This window comes from Cupressus sempervirens, chromosome 3 (genome assembly GCF_028749045.1).
Source record: "Cupressus sempervirens isolate cs-2001-9-10 chromosome 3, ASM2874904v1, whole genome shotgun sequence".
NCBI lineage: Eukaryota > Viridiplantae > Streptophyta > Pinopsida > Cupressales > Cupressaceae > Cupressus > Cupressus sempervirens.
Genome location: NC_143120.1, coordinates 777,829,713 through 777,850,179, shown reverse-complemented (window position 1 = coordinate 777,850,179; position 20,467 = coordinate 777,829,713). Strand labels below are relative to the sequence as shown.

The window sequence follows — 20,467 nt, the reverse complement described above, 5'->3', positions numbered from 1 at the left end:
CCACCCAAGCCTGTGTTTTAAGTGTAAGAATTTAAATAGAAATACATGGGAAGGTATTGTTAAAACTCAACAAGAAAGTGCATTATTCATTCCATTAAGACTTATTGCTGCACTGATAAATTCAACACAGAAAAGAAATTATAATATGTCTTCTTTAAAGGAAATAAGGTTGATGCTGTCTACTAATACCCAAAATGCATATCCAGTGAGATGAAATCATGGATAATAAAGCAAGATCCTTCCTACCCAAACAAATTTTATCTCAAAACATGCATTAGCCTGCTCTTTGATATGAAAGTCATACAAAATTTGATTTGTCTAACTAGGCCCGTTGATGATCTAAAATGAATAAGAAGGGGAAAAGGAGGGAGCAAAAGATTGGAAAGAAAGGTATTCGACAGAACCTGAAGGAGAATATTGTTATTTTAAAAAGATATGTAGTGATTTATAATTCTGCATAGAATGGCCAATTATAGATCAAGGTGAGGATTTCTTACTTTCCAGCAAACGTTAAAAGGTCTGGTATTTATCTACATAAAAGATAGCAGAGGCCACAGGTCTCAAATAAATCTGGCATCATTGTGCAATATCGTACCCTTAACATGAACTTAAGCCAGCAAAGGCTTTTCTGTACAAGCAATATAAAGTGATTACATGACAATAAATAATGTCAGTATCAAGATCTACAGTATTTCATGATCTATAAAGATTGTAAATATTCTTGCAGCATCTTTACTTACATATTGCAATAATAGATTAAGTAATAGACCAACTAGTGCTAGATCCATCTAATTTATTGGATATGGTGGTTATAGACCGGCACTAAACATAAGAATCATTGCCACAATGTGATTCAACTGTTAACACTCACAAAAAAAGTAATCATTAAGACAGGTTAAAATGTGCAACTACGGAAAAATATGCAAAACAAATTGGTGACCACCATTACCAAATTGGTCTGAATTGTAAACAAAATTGCTACAGATGTCAAATTAGAGCAAGAAACTAATAGATCTAACTTATAATCTCTAACATTGTCCTTATCTGACACTGACAAACTCTTGTAGAAGAGAAGAAACAAGAAAAATGTATCTGTGATAAAACAGATCAAGATCTAATACAATTGATAGTTTAATTTGGCACTGAAACCATGCAAAATTATGTCCATAAGTCACTGTATATGCACCTATCAGGCATGCAACAGCCGACAAGTAGTATTAGACCCAAAAAGATGCTTTCACCCTTGGCCTTAAATGTACATCTTAGAAAGCATTTTAGCAATCTAGAAGGGTATGTAATGGGCTAATGCTTCTTGTGAATAGTATAATAGCATGTGATTTCGGCATATGTTAGAAAGGTCAAAATTGGTAGTGGGGAAACATTTCCCAGCATGCGGTGCGGTGCGACAATTTCAGCTTAGCATTAGTGCAGAAAGTTAGTAGTGGGGCTTTGTGCATAGCATGACATTTCCCCACTACTAACTTTCTGCCCTAATGCTAAGCTGAAATTGTCGTGGAATTGGACTAGAGGAGCCTCCCCTATGCATCCCTTATTGGATTCTTTAGTCAGTACATAAATTATGGGGTAAGATGACAGGTTGCCATCATAGGAGGTCAAAATGTAAGTTACTAGTAAAACTCTCAATCTGAGCTAGCTTTAGAAATTGATCCATTCAGTTTTACCCTGAAAAAGCAGTCAGTTGAAGCAAATGATTAGTTTTTCTTTCAAGTTGGTGTTCAATGCTTTAAAATAGTTCCTCTAGTTAGTCTCCGGAATATAGAAATGTTTACAACATCTCCATTTATAAAAGGTTATAGCGTCCTGGATGTTCAGAGAGATGGCAAGGTTCCTGAAAAAGATCACATGTTTTACGAATTCTACAAAGCTACACAAGGCTTCCCTTGTACACCTCTCCTTAGGATTGTACATTATACATTGTCCTAGTTTCCATCTGGTAAAACTTGATAGATTTCTTAACAAGGTGCAAAGAAACATCAATTAATCTCTTAACAAGGACAGAAAAACTTTGTTAAATGTCAACTGGAATATCTGTTACCTTAACAAAGATTAAGGGGTCTAAGTTTGATTGATATGGCCAAGTGCAACAACAAACCATGCCATTGAACTATGGGTTAATTGTCTAGCGACAAATAACATATTATCACTATTTTCGCTCTTCATCCATTTTCTGCTGGTAGTTCTCTATTTGCTAGGCCACCTAATAGAATAGCAGAAAAAATTCAATAACTGCTAAACTATGGTCAAAAACTTAGAGAAGTAAAAGACATAACTAGTGTGAAGAAGTCAAGTCCACACACAACTGAGAGGACGGGGGGAGATCAATTGTGAACAAATATAAGTAAATCCAAACTTATAAATCTGATCTCCAACAATTAAAACAATGATGCACAACAATAAGAAACCATACACCATGTTTAGTGGTGAAATGGAAGTAATGAATAAGATGTGGAAATATAAGATTTCCAGTCCACTCTAATGACCAAAATACAAGAGAAAGATGGGCTTCCAAACATAACTCTCAATATAATAAAAGTTAGATTAGTAAACTCCAAAATCGATAGAGAGATGTCAATGCTAAACCCAAATTATATCAAGTATGCAAGCAAGTCCTCTTTCATGCAACATAAATTTGATTAAAGAGATATAAATGTAAATGTAAATGTGAAATTGAAGTAACTGATTTATTGAGAAGAGTAAGATAGATCTAGGTGCTAAATATATGCAATCATCCCAATTAAGACATAGAAATAGGTCAAGATTAAAATGTGAAATAAATGATCACGTACTTAACTCCAAATGTGCAAGGGAATATGCCTTTATGCTTCGAAAATCGTGGATCTGAACCTGTGACTGAACTTGCGACTGTGAATTTGCAATCACAACAGTGAACTCAGAAAATGTTGTTTTTCTCAGGCTTCCAGGAAGACATCAATCTGGTGGTAAAGTGTCGAGACACTTTACAACAAGGTGGAACGTTGTAATAAAGATACAATCATGAAACTTCAAACAATATTATCATATAAAAAAATTATGATAGTATCTTTGATGCCTTTTAAACTGAGATGCCGATGAACAATTACAATCATTGGTAGAAATTTACCATGCTAATATTTTTAACAAGCCCATTCTCTTGTTTGTCTATCTGTTATAGGACAGTTGATGGCTTCTTGTTGGGTTGTTGTTTGTCTATGCTCTTTCTTTTGCAGCTTTGGATTTTAGGTTCCAGATCCCTCTAAAATCTGTTTATAAAGGCTTTTGGAGCCCCTTCAAAACCTGATTGTTCCTCAATCAAAAGCAAGTGTGGTCTCTTTCCACTAATCATTTTTATATTTAATTTGAAGGTTACAACTTACAACGAATTAATAAAGAGGCTAACCAATAGATGGCTGCTCGTCATGTCCCCTTATTCTCAAATAGAATTTAATAATAAATAATCAAAACAAGTAATAATATAACTATTATTAATATAATATTATATATAAACACATAATAATCTAAACAATGTTATAATAAATAATAATCATCATTGTGAGGAAGAGATTGGGGAGGATGGATGGCGTTTGCAACTCGTCGCCGAGCCAGGGCAGTCGTGCCCTAGCTCCTTTTTGTTGTGACTGCGACTGCGTAGGTGGGGGGTGGTTGATCGAGTGTGTGGGGGGGGAGTCGTTTTTCTACTGTCGACAGTTCTGGTTATCCTTTTCTGGTCGCCGTTCTGTGCTGAGACGGTTTTTTTGGTCTGTGTATGCGTGAGGGGGTATTGTGTTTGTGTTTGACGCCTCTGTTCTCACCTTTTCTGCCTGCGGATCTGTGCAACGTCTGTGATCTGATCGCAGTGCTGTTGTGACAGGTTGGGGTTGTGCTGGGCCCGGACGGATCCCATTGCTGTGGGGTGTCCAAGGTTGGGCGGGTTAATGGCCAAGGGAGAGCCCTCTAGGGCGGTGCCTGGTACAAAATTTCAAGAAACGGTGGGTATGAATATGCCAGGTCAGGAAGCAAGGGTTTTTGAAAATGCCCTCTTCTCTCAAAATAAAAGGGCTACGGATCCAAGCTCGCCTATGGGATCTCGGATCACGAAGATTAACGGATGTCTCGAAAGATGCAAAGATAGACCCAAACTGGTAATTCCCTTTGAAATGATTGCTGAAGATGTTGAATATTACTCTAAACATTCATTGTATTGCAAGTTCCTAGGTTTAAGAGTTTCTCTCCAATTTCTGGAGAACTGGGCATGGCATGCAGGCTTTAATCCTTCTGAGGAGCTTCCAAATCGGGTTCCAGTGTGGGTTCGGTTACCCAAATTTCCTATAGAATGTTGTCGCGAGGATGTTCTCCATATGCTTGCATTGATGCTCGGGAAGCCGATGGGTCCTTCAACACAAACCTTGGGTAAGAAAGTTATGACTTTTGCTCGAATTTGTGTGAACTTGATTTGAGTAGACCATTGCCTAATGCAGTGGAGATGTGTGCTGGCTCACAGTCCTGGGTGCAACAACTGGATTATGAGACCCTTCCTTTTCGATGCCGCCTTTGTCATGAATATGGCCATCTTGTGAGAAGATGCCCAAAGGCCAAGTCAGTGGAACAACAACTTTTGCCTCCTCGTGATATTCCTAGTGCGGACAAAGGGAAGAAGCCTGTTGTTGGGGAGGGCAAGGATGCTGAGGGCTTTGTTCAGGTTAAGGCTCAAAATCGGAACAGAGGCCAAAAGCGGACTCTAAGGGAGCGACAGGAAGAAGATACCTTTAACAGGTTCGAGATCTTGGATGAATTGGGTCAGCCAGAAGTTAATCCTGGATTAATTATTGAGGATCAACATGCAAGGGATTCTAGAATGGAGACTACTTCGTCCATTCCTCCTACGGATTTTCATGTGGAGCCTACCATGCCTATGGTCACGGATGGGCAGACAGGGGTTCAGATGATATTAGAGCCAAATGTTGAATTGGGACAGGGGGTAGAGAACGTTTCTATTCCTGCACAGAATGCAGCTCCAGATTCGGATAAGCGAGGTAAATCTTCTCCTCATCTGGGCATTCTTCAAAAAGATGGTAAGGGGGTCTCAGAGAAAAATGTTAAGGTAGGACGAAAGAAGGACCTAGAGAAGATTAAGATGATAGGGGAGACATTGGTGGAGTCAGGTTCTGTGAAGACCTTGGATTCCCACTTTTCGACTCCTTCGAAATGATAGTTATTTCATGGAATGTAAGGGGCTTGAACAGCGGCCCTAGACAAAAGGTTGTTCGAGAATTAGTTAGAAGTCATTCTCCTAATGTTCTCTTCCTTCAGGAGACTAAGGTTTCTGTGGAATGCATGATGAGTATTGCATCTAAGCTGTGGAGGAATGGTCTATGTCAGTGTATTGGAGCTCAGGGATCTTCGGGGGGTGTGGCATGTCTCTGGAACCCATGAAAGATCCATCCTGTGTCCTGGATTTCCTTTAAGTCCTCCTTATCCTTGGTTGCTCTGTGCACTGAGTCGGGGGAATCTATCCTTTTTTCTAATGTCTACACTCCTATTGACTTCCAAGGTAAGCTTCTTGTCTGGAATAATATTTTTTTGGTTCGTAGTTTATTTCCTTACTTGCCATGGATTATTGCTGGGGAATTTAATGCTATTCTTGATCTCACGGAAAAACGAGGAGGTAATACAAGACTGGATCCATCTTCTTTCTTGCTCCAAGATAATATCTCAGCACTCAATCTTGTGGATATCAAGCCTAACAATGGCCGCTTCACTTGGAATAATAGAAGGGAGGGTGACAGGTGCATTGTTGAACGCTTAGACCGCTTCATGGTTTCCTATTTTTGGGTGGGTGGATTGTGGTCTTCCAGTTCTGAGATATTAGATTGGAGAGGCTAGAATCATTGGCCAATAAAGCTTGTCATTTCTTCAGCTCGCTTGCTTCAGAAGCCGCCTTTTAAGTTCCAGCTTATGTGGCTTCGTGACCCGAACCTCTTTGGTTGTGTTGCCGAATGGTGGCAGGTTGGTAGGCCGGCTTTTGGTACAGCAATGTATGTTTTTGCTAAGCTTCTCCAGTATGTTAAGTACCAGCTCAAACGGTGGAATCGACAATGCTTCGGAAACATTTACCAGGAAAAACATGAAGCTCAAGTGGAGTTGAATGGTATTACCAGATTGATTAGGGAGGAGGGAGTGTCTGAGTATTTGTTGCGGGAAGAAGCCAGAGCTTTAAAAGCATTGGAAGAATGGGAGCTGAGAGAGGAAATCTTTTGGAAACAGAAAGCTCGGATTGAGTGGCTTCAAGAGGGAGACAAGAACACTGCCTTCTTTTTCAATTCAGTGAAAGCCAGACAACATGGTAATGCTATCTCATCTTTGGTGACTGATAGGGGGGAGATTATTTCCTCTACTCAGGGTATCGCTAATGAAGCGTTGCAATATTTTGCTTCTTTATTTAGAGAGGATGCACAGGGAGACTCTGTTGCAGAGGCCCAGGTCCTTTCCTGTATTCCTTCTTTGGTTTCTTTGGAAATGAAACAACATCTTATGAGTGTTATAACTTTGGAGGAGTTAGAAAAAATTGTTTTCCAGATGAAAAAAGGTAAGGCTCCTAGTCCAGACGGTTTCCCAATTGAGTTCTTCCAGGAATTTTGGGACATTATCAAGTTTGATTTATTGGTAGTTGTTCAAGAATCCCAGAAGAATAAGCAAATGCTCCGGGCCCTGAACTCTACCTTCTTGGCACTCATTCCCAAGGGGGAGGGGGTTGACCGGTTAAGTCAATTTCGCCCTATTTCTCTTTGCAACGTAACTTATAAAATTATATCTAAATTGATTGCTGAAAGGTTAAAAAAGTGGCTTACAGTGCTAATCTCCGAAGAGCAAAGTGGATTTGTGGAAGGTCGTCAGATTTTGGATGGGGTGGTGGTGGCTACTGAGACTATCCATTCCATGGCTAGTTCCAAAGCCAAGGCTATGTTCATCAAACTGGATATGGCCAAGGCGTATGACAGAGTTTGTTGGTCCTTCCTTTAGAAGGTTTTGGGTGCCTTTGGTTTTGAGGAGGAATGGATTTGTTGGGTTATGAGCTGTGTGGTTTCGACTTCCTTCTCAGTTTTAATTAGTGGGGAGCATTCTAACCTCTTTGGGGCCTCTCGAGGTTTGCGGCAGGGTGACCCTCTTTCTCCTTACTTGTTTCTTCTTTTGGTGGAAGGTTTGGGAAGGTTGATTAAAAGGAATGTTGCAGGAGGCTTTATTCAGGGCTGGCAGTGGGGAGGGGGTATTCCTGTTCAGTCTCACCTACAGTTTGTGGATGATACAGCTTTGATGGGTTTGGCTACTATTAGGGAGGCCTCTAACATGGAAAGAGTGCTGGATGTCTACCTTGCTGCTTCTGGTCAGTTAATTAATGAGGCAAGTCTTCAATTTTTTTCTTCAACACTCCACCTTCAATTCAACAAAGAATTGCCCATATACTCAGGTTCCAAATTGGAAGTCTTCCTTTGCTTTACCTTGGGATCCCCATCTCTACTGGCAGGCAATCTAGGGATTCCTGGCAGGTTATTCTGGATAAGTTCAATGTCAAAGTGAACCACTGGACTCATCGTTGGCTGTCCTTTGCTGGTCGGGTCCAGTTACTTCAATCTGTGGTGCAGGCTCTTCCTCTTTACAGGTGTTTGATTCAGGTGGCGCCGGTGAGCTTTGTTAAGAGCCTTGATTCCTTAGCCAGACAGTTTTTATGGGCTGGTAATTTGTCATCTACTAAGTGGAGCCTTATTAAGTGGGAGACTGTTTGTAGTCCTAAAAGATTTGGTGGTCTTGGATTACGACAATCATTGCTTTCTAGTACTGCTCTGGCAGCTAAATTGTATTGGCGATGGTGTGTGGAACAGGATCGGGTGTGGGCTAGGATCTTGTCTCACAAGTACTTTTTTGGGATCCCCCAGTGAGATATCCCTCGATATAGCTTGGCAGGGAAAGGCTCGACGATTTGGAATACTCTCAAGAAGGGGGTTGCGCTTATTAAGGGTGGTCTCTTCTGGATTTGTAAGAGTGGGACAGAGGCACAGTTCTGACATGATTCCTGGGATGGCTACCCCCCCATAGTTTCCCAATATCCTCACCTGAGTATATTGGCACAGAGGTTTTGCGAAGCTGGTTGGACTAGGGTGTGTGACTTTAAGTCATTTTTCCTTCAAGGGCAGGTGGTGGAAGCAAGCTGGAAGACTTCAAGGGAGTGGCCTATTTTTGGGTTGGAGGCTGAGTGTGCTAAGCTTCATAACATTCTTTCGGGTCGTAGTTGTAGCACCCTTATGGATAGTGATGTGTTGGCCTGGTCCCCTAATCCCAAAGGTACATACACTGTGTCTACTAGTTATCAAGTGCTGCTCTCCCAGCAATTTGCTGGGGGGGAAGTCCATTGGTGGAAGAAAGTTTGGAATAATTTCTCTTGGCCAAAATGTACTTGCTTTTCTTGGACTTTGGCTTGGAATAGATGCTTGACCTGGGACAATATTCAGAAGAGGGGTTTTGTTGGCCCTTCAAGGTGTGTTCTATGTGGTGGGGGGGAGGAAGATTCTCCACACTTATTCTTTAGTTGCCCATTCACACTGCAATTATGGCACTTCTGATGGGATGTCTGGAAGAGTCAGTGCTTTCATGCATCCTCCCTGGCTGAGCTTTGGATGAGATTGGGAAGGCCCCCTTCCTCGGCTCCCTTCTTGTAGGATGTCTGGTATGCTGGCCCTATCTTTTTGCTATGGCAAGTTTGGTTGGAAAGGAATCGTAGAATCTTTCGGGGTGAACATTTGGAGATTCAACAGGTCTGGACTAGAATTATGGGAATGGTACAAAAAACTGTGAAAGCTAAGAGTGAGATTATTTTGCCGCTGGAGAAAGGTGATGCGGAGATAGTTAATAGGTTTGGTATACAGGGGATATCTCCAGCCTTAACTTGCGTAAGGAGAAGTAGGCGTGTGAAACATAGAGTTCAAAGGATGGGGAAATGGCTCCCCCCTCCTAGCGGCTTTCTGAAAATTAACACGGATGGTTCTTCTAGGGGTAATCCTGGTCCGGCTGGGATCGGTGGGATTGGTAGGGATTCTTCTGGATCTGTGGTCTTTATCTTCTCGGCTAATGAGGGCGTGCAGACTGTTAATAGGATGGAAGGCTTGGCTATCCTATATGCTTTGAAGCGAGCTTATGCCCTAGGGTGGCAGAAGGTGATTTGTGAAGCTGACTCTCAAGTACTAGTTAATTTGCTCCTTTAGAGGAAGATGTCTGAAGTTAGTTGGCAACTATCTATGTTAGTGCAACAGATATTACAGGTTAGCTCTATAATGGATTTGGTGTCTTTTACCCATATTCCAAGGGAATGGAATAGGGCAGCTGATTGTCTGGCTAAATGGGCGTCAAAAGATATTGATGGCCGGAGGATTGATGAGTGGGAGTAGTTGCCCTACGAGCTATGTCAGGATTTGGAGAGGATTCTTGTTGAAGATGAAAGTGGTGTTGGGGAATGAAGTTCTCGTTCTTGTTCTTTCTGTAATCTCTAGTAGTTCTTGGGGCTTTGGCCCTTTGTTGTTTTGCACTCAGCTGTTCTAAGTTTCAATAAAGTTTTTACCTCTATTTTTTCAAAAAAAAAAAAAATAATCATCATTGTAAATGACAAATGATAAATAATTATTTATAAATAATTATTATTATAAATTAGAATTACTAAATTATATGAGTTTCTTAAGAGACATGACATTATCATCACAAGTCATATGGGAAAAGGAAGTGGCATCGAAAATATCAATCAGCGACTAATCAAAGAAGATAGAGATGCAATTAAACTCCCCATTTTATCAAACATCTGATTAATGAATCATAGTTTTCCATGACTATAGAAAACTGATATTATTAGTGACTGATTAATAAGAATGATTAATCGGTAGATGAGCTCGAGTTAAGAAACAATATTAAGGAAACCCCTAATACAAATGGCTATTTTAGCAAAATGGGGCACAATCTTCATATAGCAGCAGACACAACTCGTGCAAAGCAATGCTTAAGTCGAGGAGGGGGGTTATTATATTTATCCAGAGAACATTATTCAGCAGGAAGAGTACAGAATAGGGAGATAAATGTGAAGACAACTACTTATGTATTCAAGACAACAGTGAATAGAATAAATACAGTCAACAACACAAAAATAAATAACAAGTCAGCAGCGAATAACAAAAACAGCAAGGAATATAACAAAAATATATTATCTGCAAATTATTTTTGAATATACTCTGCTTAGTTACATATTATGCAGGAAATAGATCAGATATTTTTGGGCATTGACTCAGAGGAATAACACAGCAAATACACAAAGATATAGTTTGATGTAATAGACCACACATCAAAGTTCAAACAATTGAAACATTGACATGGTAGATAGATGGCGATTAATATAAGAGAGATATTAACTCGGGAGAAACAATTCAGATCGATCACATAACACATATTAAGACCATAATTACTTATCGTTGCAGAGAACAATATATCAGAGAAGTCCATACCATTATCTTAGAGGATAATATGTATACTGCAGAGGATAACATACAGTTAGCAGAGCAATATTGACAGCAACCACGTAAGGCAGAATAAAAACTGCAATTCGCAGCACCCAGCGACAGGGAAATAATTTAGTATAACAGCAAAGGCAGTGATCCAATCACTCATTCCCTTTATTAGATAACTAACTTCTTATTAAAAAAATATCCTTTTTGAGAGAACAAGACCAACTAATCAAATCTCCAATTCTTATAAATCCATCCATGAACATTCAATCGCATGGTTACAAGTCTTCAGACAAGAACATCAGTCAATAAGAGATCAAGTTTACACTTTCTATCGAAATTAGTTCATATATTATTTTGGCATTTTGGTTTCGCTATTTATAACATTAGACCCCCATTTATTGAGATTCACCTTAGAGTCTCAATTGAAGTACTATTAAAACAATACTTACTCATATTTGAGATCGATCATATATATTAGTAATTCATTACATTACATCAAAAGCACATAGCAGGCCCAAAGGTGGAAGCTTATGCTACTATAGTTGACCATCTAATTGTACATAGCCTACCATTGTGAACAAGGCCCTTTAATAAAACAATTTCCCATAGTTGACAATTTGAGAACATTGTCTCGACATTCCTAGCTAGGGGGACACAGGACATTATAGTTCTACAGCTAAATTAAGCAGTCCCATTGTTGCCACACCCAGAAGTTTCACCTGAACCCCCCTAAAAATAGAAGCTTCCTCTATATAATCCCTTATTCACCAATGTCTTGCCATTAGAGAGATTTTACAAAATTTGCATCTGTAGCCCTAAATGCCCTTTGCAAAATTATGAGTCTGCCCAGTATCTAGTCAGCTTTTGCCCCTTTTATAAAGTCGGCATAGCCCTACATTAATCTCCTCAGCTAATCACTTCCACCTTTGTTTCCTGCACAATCAGAGGATAGCTAGCCTTTTCACTTTCATTTTTGGCGGACTGGCAAGCCATATTTTCTAAAACTGTGTGTGCATATTAAAGCATTAAAATAGTGTGATTTTCATTACTGTTCTGCTTTGTCCCTATAATCACATAACCATCCAAGGGAAGTAACTTATTTTTTCATTTTTTCGTATTTATGTACAGCCAAGCAAGGCTGCGCAGAGTTCAACTGCTTCACTGAGTTAACTGTGTTTGGGTATTTGCACCACTAGCAAACACCTTCCACAGTAGCAGACCTTTGGTGACAGAACACAGCCACCATGTTTTTATTTTGTTATGGGAACATACCAAAACGAACGATGCATATGTTTCAACCCTAAGTTACCAACCCACAATGACAAATGAAATGCTACTGTCTAGCAGACAAATAGCAAGATAAGGCTTTAGTGAGCTGTAAAATGTTGACGGTTGGCTTCATACTAGAATACAAACAATGAACTGGTCAACGAGATCAGCAAAGGAGCACTCCTAGAAACAAAATGGCAGGGCAGAAAACACGCTTGCTCATATTGTAAATCTTGAGCTTTGCTGTGACATCAGTCAGCCCAATGAGAGAATAGTTTTTCTGTGTTAATGTTAATTTGGAGAGTTTTCTGTTGCTCTTTCTGGTTAATGTTGGACTCTGTGGAAGCTATCATTTTAAATACACTCTTTGCTAAAATATCCAACAATGATATTATTGTTTGTAATATCCCTAAATAGATTTACTCTATTTCACTTCAAAATTATCAATTTGAGATAAAAAATGAATGATTCTCGATTATATTTTGCACTTAAAATATATATTAAGTCTATGCTCGCTTTTAAAAATATTTAAACTTTGGATAGTATACGTTTTCTATTATGAACCCCTCCTAATAATGTGATGCCTTTATTTTATCCTTATTATTTCCCTTATCTTATTCCTTACTTTTTACCTTCTTTCCGCTATCATTTACTTCTTCTTATACACCCTTATTTTGTTTGCCGTATATATACTTAACTCCCTTGCCTTAAACCATTTTATCGATCCTTACTTTTTTTTATATACTTCTACAGGCATTTCGGCTGGGATGCTTGTTGTGTGGATATTTTGCAACTAACAATTTGGGTAAGATTCAGTCGCAAAATAGGTAGACTAACCACAATGTGTGAGACAAAGTCTCTCCTACATTAAAGGGAAGGCTCCCCCTTCTCACCACTCTGGATCAACTCAAGGTAAGCAAGAAGTTGAGAGATTTGTAAAGGGTGTTACCAATATTCTTTCCTCTTAACTTTTAGGAAATAACCCACTTACCCGCAAAGCAAGTAATGGGAAAGATGAGACCTCTAACTACACTTCTATCTAGTAGCTAGAAACGGTGATACTAATAAATCAACGCCAACTCAAAGGTTGATTGAAAGCGTACAAGTTCGGCTCTAAATCCTGTTTGTCTAATTTATAAGAAAAATCACTACCATTGGGGTGCAAAGACTTCCAGAAGTAGGGAAATTCTAACTATTTTTCATGAATTTGAGATGGCAACACAAGCTACAGTCAAAGCTTCTAGTCTATGCATCACCACCATCGCTCCCAGTCAAACATTTGGTTCTGATTGCTTATTAACTCAATATGCTCTATTATTGAACACATAATAATAACATGAATCAAAGACAATAAGCACAAATTACAATCAACGCTTATAATTTTCTCTATAACAATTGCTTCCAGTCAAAGCTTCGATTCCAATTGCTTCTTTCATTCACTTTTCTCCCAAATTGATACTACACAATCAAAGTTATGCTTGCACAAGTGTAGTAGAGCTTTCTTGCATACAACAAAAGATGAGTTTTATAATGAGGGGGCACTCCTTTATATAGGAAAAGGAGTTGAGAGAAAGAAATAGGAAAAAGTAAGAACAACTCAACCATCTTTGATCTAGTCAAACTAGGCAAGAGAAATTATTGGATTACATGTCATAAGGATATGCAAATCGTATTACATGTAATTACACAATTCCATGCAATACATCCTCTTCATCTACAAACTTGGGAACTAAAGGAAGAAGACGGAAGAGAATTGAAATGACCCTAGGGATTTGTTCTGAAGGACCTTGTACTTGGCGATGCAATCCTAAATGATCACAGGATCAAGAGTTCCTATATTTTGTACCACTGCATTCACCTTGATAACCATGGCGTTGCATCTTTTGATAGCCTCTAACTCTCTTTGATGGATTGTCCATTGTCATTTGAAAATTTTATGCGATCAAGCATTTTCTCATTCAAGTTGTCATGGATTCTCCTTTGTAGATCGGCACAACTGAAGTCTTTGACACTTTGAAAACCTTCTTGATGGTGTCCAAATGTAAACTCAAAACAATTTTTTATTAGCAGCCGCTACTAACTTTTTTTTTTCCTTTTTTTTTGAAACAAAGTGTTTGGTGCATTCTCACACGAACTTAGGTTCTCGGACAACCATTGGCAAAATGGAGATCAAATGAATTATTGCTTCTTTGATTCCAAGCACTCCTTTATTGGATGTCTTCATTCTTTATAGAAATTTTGGCAATCTTGACTTGCTGCAACATGAAAGTTTCAATGGGATTGAATCCATAATTGGAATATATGGATTCTAACTCCATGAGAATATTGGCAAAATGGATCTCTGAGGAATAGTATATTTGGAGTATTGATTAGATACTCATAGAACATATGCAATGAATTGGATGTGATATGGAAAGTACATGCGGAGGGCTAAAATGGGACTTAGGAAGATAGATGGCATGTAAATGCATATGGGAAGAGGATGAGTTCTTATAAAGATGCCTTAAGGAATGAAGGCTAGGTGCATGGGAATGCATGCAAATGATAACTTTTGACTTTAAAAGTGTGACCTTTAGCCAAAAATGTGTTCTTGAGATGTAATTACATGTAAAGTGATTTACATGTAATCATGACTTGATGTAGTCATGCAATGAGGTTCGAAGAATGAGATTACATGTAAATGTGGATGGAAAATAAAATTACATATAATCGCATGTGGAGAATGAGATACAATGTGCTATGGCATATAATGATGGATATGGACTGAAAAGATCTACTTGCATGAGATGATGGAAAGTGGAGTGAAGTGAAACATGCTCAAGTTCTTGAGAATGAACTTGCAATTTTTTCCAAATGAAGAAAAGCGAGAAAGCAACCAAACAAACAACGAAAACAAGCACAATAGATGTTAAGGTTTTAGCTTTAATCAAATTGATTCGATCTGAGATATATTATTGTTATTGGTAAATGATCATTTCCTATATATACTTATCCATGTTATACATATTATTTTTGTTAATATATTATTATTAATTAAATGATGATTAAACCATAGAGACATGTCTCTTCATAAAACATGTCTCCTCTCATATTTATATAAGATTCAAATCTACATTTGGAACACACCTATAACAATGGCAATGTTAGTACATTTGCAATGATTCTGATAATTCAACATAGTATCCGAGCCACCCTGCAAATGAACATGCAAGGAATAAATCAAAAGACATCTTGAATGATGAGAAATGAAACGAATATCAATCAATATTGCCATGAAATGAAAAGTCGGAGATTAATAGATGTAATGCAATGAAATACATTACCTTCAGCCTTAGAAGATATCATAATAGAAGGAAAGAACACATGGTCATACGTGGCCAATGAGCAGATTGACGATACTGGGTTGGATCTATGTCAACCTCGTGTTTGAAACACATTGCAGTTGGATAGGGTTAAGAGGGGCAACCGGTTCAATTTTTGATACCTTGCAGAGAGGAATGTGCATAAAAATGGATGAGGACAAGTTGGCAAGGGCCAAAAGAAGATGCATGACAAGCTATGCTATAGGATGCTCTTTTGTAATACCTTAATCTACAAATTTGTACTTCTCTACATGCATGGAAAAGTCCACCAATGATATTCTATTTCATGCTCTTGGCAGATTCCAAACCGTTCTTTAAATTCTGGTTGTTGACACACAATTGTTCTTTGAATGAATTCGCAATTATGTAGAGACCCTGAATCGTACAGCAAAATAGCGAATTAGATCAAACATGGAGTCATAGAATAAATCAAGTGATGTGGATCGAGTGATTTGAATTATGGATCTAATTGTCATGCACATTTGATCTCTCACCGATCCATCAATTGTAGTTGGTCTATGTGCATGTATGCAAATATTGGGCAACCATAAGCCATACAATCTCGTTGACTGAGCATTATACAGGCTTGTGTTTAAATAGTATATAATGGAATCTCAAGCATTTGAAAATGCACGACACTTATAGTTTATGCATGCACACTTTATCAAATGCATCCTCCCCTTGACGTAAATTGCTTCATTTCTTACAACCGCAGGTGCATCCACAACTTGAGTTGTCGTGAGAAAAGTGTTGACAATCTTGAAAGGCATTATGTTCGTCTCCTTTTCAATGTAATAGGTTATAGGGTAGCATATAATCAATTTCCCTAAGAAAATTTTAGAAGTGATGTCGTGTATCCATGCACACACTGAAAAGAAGAAACAACCATCTCTTCAATGCCTTATCCCTTTCATTTTAATGGGGCCTGATGCAGAGATAGATGACGATTGGTGAAAATTTTTGGATGGAAAATAAAGAAAAGCAAGCACCATATTTGACTTGGACAACTCACTCTACTCTCAGCAATATCTGATTTCCTTTGAACTATGAACAATGGTCTCTATTAGAAAATGGAGATAAGAACAAGACAGTAAATTTATCAACACGAGTGAACAAGACTAATATTTTACTTGCAAATTAGAAAATGGAGATGTCTTGGCAAACCTAAAATATCTGTCGCCAAATCACCAAGCTGAATTGAGAAGATCATGAAATAGAAAAATTCTTTATTTTGCAAAGCTTCACTCGCCACTTTACCAATGGCCCTCGTAAGCCTCCCTATGATGTGTGCAACGTCTATGAGACCTATTGCGACTCAGAAGGCTCCATGTTTGCAAAGGTCTTTTAGATGTTTCTCAATGAACGTAGTGCCATTGAAAATGATACACAATGAGTGAAGGAGATGCTTCGAGAGCCCAGAAAAATGGCCTTCCACCACCACCAACTACCCTTGGATTCATTCTTCATGTTCTCTTTAGTGATGATGTTAATCCACCTATCAATAAGAAGGTATGATTGGATTGGAGCCTTCTCGTGTGTTGTCGTTCTTTCCTCATGCACAAGTGGAATTACTGATTGCGAGATCTATTAGCAGAATCTACGAAAACTCAGATCGAGCTTAGAGGAGTAATGTCAACTCGAAGCACGTCAATTAGGGGGTCGGGCTCACTGTTGCCTGACAAAATGATGTGTGAAGTTGCTAGAGCATTCAAGCAAGGTGATCTCACCGCATATGAGCAAGTTATATATTATCACAAACCATATCTTTGGAAAAATGTTTAAATAATCAAACCTTACCACATATTCCCCTTGCATAGTTGCTATCGAGTTACTATGGCCATAAGTATTGCCACCTAGTCAAATATAAAATAAACAGTTAAGGGGCAACCACCTTATTGGCTTGACTAATTGATATGTGGCAGAAAAGATAGTTATCTTCGCGGACACTGATACCACATTGGGTACATAAAACGCATAGACTAATCAACATTGATGTGTGGAGACCTTGGTGATGGGCAACTATCTAACAAAGAGGGTCATTCAAATAATAGGAATCATATGCAATAGGTAAGAATAGGTAAGAACATATCAAGTAGCAATGCCTTAAAGGTGAGCACATGTGATTTCAGTTTTCATTTCATAGTATTGTGGATTATAATATTTATGTTTCTTATATCATTGATGTGTTAGTAGGTATATGGCATGTAAATAAATATGAAAACATATATATGATGAAATTTGATCATTTGATATTAGTAAAAGCAAAATGAATGTATAGTAAGAAATATAATTCTATAGATGAGATTAATTAAAAAATGTGTAGTGCTAGTGTAGGAACTATGCTCACTCCTACGCTTCTTTACTAGATGACTTCATTCTTTATAGAAATTCAAGCTTATCTTACCTTGCTGCAACATGAAAGTTTCAATGGGATTGAATCCATCATTGGAAGATATGGATTCTAACTCCATGAGAATATTGGCAAAATAGATCTTTGAGGTATAGTATATTCAGAGTATTGATTAGATATTCATGGACATATGCAATGAATTGGATGTGATATGGAAAGTACATGCAGAGGGCTAAAACGTAATGGATGCCCCCAAAATCTGCTTACAAGTATTCATAGCTATATGGTAATTTTATCAAACACTTAGCTTGCAATCTCTAATTTCCCATTATGCGCTACTACCCTTATGACTCCTAAAAGGTTTGTGTGTTGTGTTTGGCATGTCACATAAATATAAGAATTGGAAAAGCATAACATATATCACAAGAATAACTAGCACACTATATTTTCTATTGATTTCCAAGAATTAATAACAAGTGCAAAGCTGACTCACTAAATACTCCAACAATAAATCAGAACATTGTTTACATCAAATAGTTGAGGGCGTAGCCCTTGCATTGACCTGCTACAAACAATATGCAACTTCTACAATAACTTGCTACAGTAACTCGGCTACTACAGTGAATCTGCTACAATAACTTGCTACGGTAACTCGGTTGCTACAGTGACACGACTGCTACAGTGATACGGCTACTACAGTAATGCGTTGCTACAGTAACTCGGTAAATATAGTAACTTGCTACAGGAACTTGGTTGTAGCTAGAAATACACCCAATCTGTCGGATATAAAGCTAACAACAATGAATTCCAAAGGCCAAACCCCAAGGGAATGACGTCTAGAATGTCACACGAGAGGATAGACGTCCTCTAATGCCAAAAACAGATCTGCAACTGACACATCTATTTTCTTCTCATATTCAACCTGTTGAATGAAGCCACTAATGCTCCCTTTTATTCTTTCTCCAAGGGTCCATTCCACTCACATGAGCAATGTGGGATAAAAGATGTGCGATATAAAACAGATTAAAATAATCACTTATGTCTCCCTTAGGTGCCCCTTTTGATTTGCATACATTCCAATAAAATTTAATATTAAAGTAACACCTTAATATTTTACAACTAAATTACTTGTTACTTTAATAAAACTTTAGGCATAAAAATATATTAGCTATCGGACTCCAAATATCACAAGTGATAGCTCGTCAGAAATCTCTCAACACGAAGTATCAAATTCAATCACCAAAACTAGCCTCCCCTGTGTCTTGCTAACTTATTAAAAATAGTAATTATGCCTGAAACTGAGTAGATCAACTCTGTTTTGGCCCAAACTGGAGATTACTAGGCCAAAACACTCTAAGATCCCTTTAAACCCTTCGTTAGCCCTCAGGACCATGTAGAACCAGGCTAACACACACACACTTGGTCAACTGCTAAAGTGGGGACATCACAGTCTGCCCCCCTTGAGGTTGCTTGTCCTCAAGCAATCTCAATCCAGCCTGTTGAATAACCCACTCACTCTCCCATGTAACATCCTCCTCCAGCAAATCTTTCCATCTAACCAAACACTCCTTCACTATCATGGTTCTGAGTTTCCTCTCTCAAGTGTCCAAAATAGCCTCAAGTACTAACACAAGCTTCCCCTCCTCATCCAAATGGGGTAAATCTGTAGAAGGAACTACACTCTGACCAATGGCTTTCCTAAGCCTCGACACATGAAATACATTGTGCACTCGACTGCCCTCTAGAAGCTCAAGCTCGTAGGCAATTTCTCCCTCTACGAATTACCCTGTAGGGACCATAAAATCTAGGCTTCAGCTTCTTTGCTCCGCTCCTCTTGAGTGATAACTGCCTATATGGTTGTAGCCTCAAATACACCATATCCTCTACCTTGAAATTGCGCTCTACCCTATGCTGATTAGTATACAACTTCTGCTGATTTTGAGCCTGTTGTATGTTCTTCTTGAGTGCTCTCAGCATATTCTGACTATCCTACAACACGTCTTTGGCTTTGGGCACTCGATTGTTCCCAAAATCTAAATCCATGAAGTTGGGTGCTTCATACCCATACAATGCCATAAATGGGGTCATCCTGATGGTCATGTGATATGTGGTATTGTAACAATACTCCCCCATGTATAACCACTTGACCCACGCTCTCTGTTGCGCAATCACATAGTTCTACAACTAGCCTTCCACCCATTTATTTACTATTTCTGTCTGTCCATCTATCTAAGGGTGGTAACTCGTACTAGGTGTAAGATCTCTACTACACAGCCTAAACAACTCCTGCCAAAAGGCACTCATGCAATTGCTATCCCTATCACTAACAATAAATATTGGTATCCCATACAACCTAAAGACCTCTCTCAAGAACAAATCTGCAACTTGTGTTGTTGTATAAGTGGAAGGAATAGCAAAGAAGTGAGCGAACTTTGTTATCTGTCTACCACCACATAAATACAATTTCTTCCCTGCACTCGTGGTAAACGGGTGATGAAGTCCATAAAAATACTTTCCCATTTCCTGTCCGGAATGGGCAAGGGATGTAGTAAACCTACAAGAAATGTGTGCTCTCCCTTGTTCTGCTAACAAACTGCACACTCCTGACATACTTCTGAACATCATCCTTGAGCCCTCTCTATGAGAACCGCTCTCGAATCTGCCTACAAGTCTTGAAGACCCCTGGGTGCCCAGTTGTAGGTGCATCATGAAATGCCCTCAGAATCTCCTCTCTAAACTGTGATGTAGGGATCAAATAAACCCTGTCCTGAAATCTAATCAACCCATCCAACACCACATACCTGTCATCCTGAATGGTGCTTGTAACTATCCCAAAAGCCCAATCATCTCCTGCATACTCTGCTGCAATTCGATCTCTCCAATCTCCTAAAACCTCTGCCAGAGCACATAAGTGAGGTCTCTACGATAAAGCATCAGCCACCATATTTTTC

At 38.7% G+C, this 20,467-nt stretch overlaps 1 protein-coding gene across 6 annotated transcripts in view; it reads right to left on the bottom strand.

Annotated features, from left to right (window-relative positions):
- Positions 1 to 208: 208 nt before the first annotated feature.
- LOC149569096 (oligopeptide transporter 4-like) overlaps positions 209 to 20,467 on the bottom strand; it is a 134,596-nt gene continuing 114,337 nt past the window's right edge. For 4 of the 6 annotated variants that reach the window (XR_016362687.1, XR_016362686.1, XR_016362692.1 and 1 more), the window contains one exon: positions 209 to 628. Coding sequence is in view for 1 of the 6 variants with exons in the window: in XM_089821873.1 (XP_089677999.1) it covers positions 527 to 628 (102 nt within the window). In the remaining 5 variants the exon portion in view is untranslated. Of the gene's footprint in view, positions 629 to 10,870; positions 11,469 to 20,467 lie in introns of those variants that run through there. The other 2 variants (XR_016362688.1, XR_016362691.1) reach the window with 1 other exon arrangement.